General features: G+C 31.8%; 1 protein-coding gene across 2 annotated transcripts; it reads right to left on the reverse strand.

The window, feature by feature from the left end:
* Positions 1-1,753: 1,753 nt before the first annotated feature.
* LOC124889333 (mavicyanin-like) lies at positions 1,754-3,015 on the reverse strand. 2 transcript variants are annotated; one of them, XM_047400882.1, is made up of 2 exons: positions 2,796-3,015; positions 1,754-2,188 (listed from the first exon to the last, which is right to left on the reverse strand). In XM_047400882.1, exons 1-2 carry the CDS (start codon positions 2,983-2,985, stop codon positions 1,929-1,931), a joined length of 450 nt encoding a protein of 149 aa, XP_047256838.1. In that variant the 5' UTR covers positions 2,986-3,015; the 3' UTR covers positions 1,754-1,928. The 2 variants fall into 2 exon arrangements, with proteins under 2 accessions (XP_047256838.1, XP_047256837.1); XM_047400881.1 differs by having other exon boundaries at positions 1,763-2,188; positions 2,639-3,015.
* Between the last annotated feature and the right edge of the window lie 355 nt (positions 3,016-3,370).

Consider the following 3,370-nt stretch of genomic DNA (forward strand, 5'->3'; position numbering starts at 1 on the left):
AACATAAATATCAATTCTTTTGGAAGTAATTACACTCTCTCCCTGTTAATATACATAACATAGCCGATATATACATAGTATTCTGTGTATATGTTGGGATTTTTGTAATATGTTTAGGGAGTTGGGATTTTTTGTAATATTGGAAACATAAGTTGTGTATTTGTGTAATTTTTAGAAAAATCTTTGGTAGGAAACGCTTCTTCTAAATGGGCCCTACACAATGCGACTCCAGATTAGTCGAGGTCCAATGTTGGCAGCGGACCGTGAATGAGGAAAATATATATATATGGCTTTGTTATCTGGCAAATCATAAAACAAGTAGTTCATACATTTCATGAGTTCCAAGGCAAATAAATTAGAGATCCAGAGATGCAAAGAAATTAAAGTTCTGACAAATCTTTTACTAGATTTTAATTGTGTTGATCGATCACAATCTTTAATTAATTAAGTCTCAATTAATTAAAGATCTCTTATTTGTTAACATCATGTAGAAGCTTTTGGTAATATTTCTACATAATAGAAAAATTGATTGTTTATTTTTCTTAACTTAGTTAACAGAAGAACAAAATTGTTCAACTGAATAGCTGCAAATTTTAGATTACATTATACGGTAGTAACACATTTGGCCGCTCGGTTAAAAATATTTTTAGCCGCTAATCAATATATGTACAGAAATTAGACATTTATCTGCAATATGTTTAGACAAAACGACTATTTAAATTTGTACTTGTGAAATGATCCAAATTTCCCCTCCATCAATAGTTGGGGTCAATTATACCCATGTAACTACCACAATATTACTACAAACGATTTAAAAGTTAAATATCATGTATCTAGGTTTATTTTACTATTAGGGAGGTTGTTTTGAGAAGGATTCGTGATATATAGTTGTGTTTATGAAATTCGGATAGAGGTAAATCTGAATCATTTCTCATTTTGCATAGTTCAAGGACAAACTCAACAATTTTCCGTCGTAGAAAGAGGAAAATTCGTTGTTCAAGAATTCAACAAATTAAATGCATAACAAACAATTATTTCAGTCCTTATATTGTTTACAAATGCAAGACATTATACAAAGTATAATTACTGTATAATAAGTGTACACATGATCACTGATTACATATTTGTTAAATAGACGATGGTTACAAACTATTATGGCCAGTTAAAATTGTTAAGATCCCTTTATGATTTATATTAGTTATATATGTATAGAACTCTGGCTCCTTTATATCATCCACTAGTACATTAGTATTACTATATTATGCTTTTACAAGTAAGGATAAAAAAATTGAGTTGCCATAATATATAGTTCAATGTTGAAAGATGATATTAACTCATAAATAAGTTTTATATTTTGTTTTGGTCAAACTCAGAAGCTTTCATTTAATAAAAACATGGTCAATTGATCATTGCTTGAGTCATCACTCATCAAGCCCTTTTGACTTGGACTCAAGTCCTCAACTGGTACTTCAACTTTGGATGTGTATAAATAGATACTTAAACTGGTATAACATTGAACAAATAGACACAAACATTCTATACATAAGACATCATGCTAAATTACCACGTAGGATGTCAGATAGGACACATACATGTCTATTTGTTCACCACACTCAAAGTTGGAGGACATAAACACCACACATTTATGTATTATTATGCCATTAATTAAACTCAACATTCAAACCACCCACAGAAGACTCTATCGTAGTGCAAATAAGATTATTCTACAGTAATTAACATCAATGACCAACGAAACGACACAGACCAGCTGTAAATAAAAAAATTTCTTCCAGTGAACTATTGGGACTTGAAAACCACTAAAATTTCAACAAATATTAAAATTTCTAAAACCCATACCATCAAAAGTACAACAATTCAATACTGAAAACCTTAAAGTCGATTCGATGATTTTAAATTCTGAATCCGCCTCACATTGAAGGCAAAGGCGAGGATGAGGGCGAGGAAGTTGGTAGAGAGCGATTATTTTGAAGGACAGTGACAGTAAACCTCTGGCCTAATGAACAATAGTTTAAAATGCTACAGATGTAGTAAAACACACCAGCCTCCATTAATGTAATATTCACTGGGCCATCACTAAATACCTTGTATGGATTATCACCCGTGCAATCACCATATTCTCTTCTTGACACTTGCATCACATTGTAAAATTCTGGTTCAAAATCAAAATCTGCATGTATGCCCCGACAATAACATTAAGAATCGTCACAAAAATGATACAAAAAAATAATGTAAAATGGAGAGTTACTTCATATATTGTCCATATTTAAACGTCAATGCTCAAATTTCGAAAATAAAAAAGCATTTAATAACCAAAATAAAAATTATAGATTTGAAAACTGCATTAGAAAAACCATAAGTCACACTATCAAAAGCTATATGAAAAGATTGCAGACTCATTTGAGTCTCAAATTCGAAGGAGTCAGACTTAAAATATTTAAAAGATAAAGGAACTCTTTAAGTATTTTGTAATAAAAATTACATATGTAGAAACTATATAAAAAGTAATACGAAAAGATTGTGGCGGTCAAAGAAGAATTTGTTTTGACTTTTGAAAATCTAAAAAGGAGTCAGATAAATTGATCAAACGAAGGAAGTATTAAGAAGTCGAGAGAAGTACAGAGAGTGTCTCCAGGGAAGAAAATTTGGTGAGAAGACCAATTGGTGTAGAAGTTATTAGTGGGAGGGATAGTCCAAATTGAGTCACCAACTAAATGCTCTATGGCATATGATTGATGATGCAATATTACTAATAATAATAATAGTGCAAATGTTACCAAGAAACATTGTTGGTGATTTTGCATTTCCATTATTGATTGATATTTCTTTGGGAGGGAAAAAGAGATGAAATGTGGGGGGAAGATGGTTGTAAAGCGGTTGAGAGATGGGGGATGAAGAAAATGAAAAGTTTTCACAGAATTTGTGCCACGCTTTTGATGAGGGCAGTTTAGTGCAGAGTTGAACCATGAAGGGTCCTTTCAAATTCTTATTTTTCGAAAAAATGGATGTCACATAAATATGAGAATTATTCTAGTACAAGAGTATGGAAAAAAATATTGATAAATAGTCATCTTTTGGACCACTAATAAAGTGGGAAAAATATGTCCAAATATCATTCGGTAATTTAGTTTATAAGATATATACATACTAACCCAATGCACTAAAGCTTTCGTTATGTGCAGGGTCTTGAGGAAAGCCCCCACAAGGGTGTGTTGTACGCAACATTACAGAGAGGCTGTTTTCAAGGTTTGAATCTGTGACCTCCTGATAGAGACATAACAGCAACCTTATCAGTTACTCACTACTAAAAAAACCTGAAAAGATGACCACAAAAAATCGACCACTCATTGTG

This window comes from Capsicum annuum, chromosome 12 (assembly GCF_002878395.1).
Source record: "Capsicum annuum cultivar UCD-10X-F1 chromosome 12, UCD10Xv1.1, whole genome shotgun sequence".
Classification (NCBI taxonomy): Eukaryota; Viridiplantae; Streptophyta; class Magnoliopsida; order Solanales; family Solanaceae; genus Capsicum; species Capsicum annuum.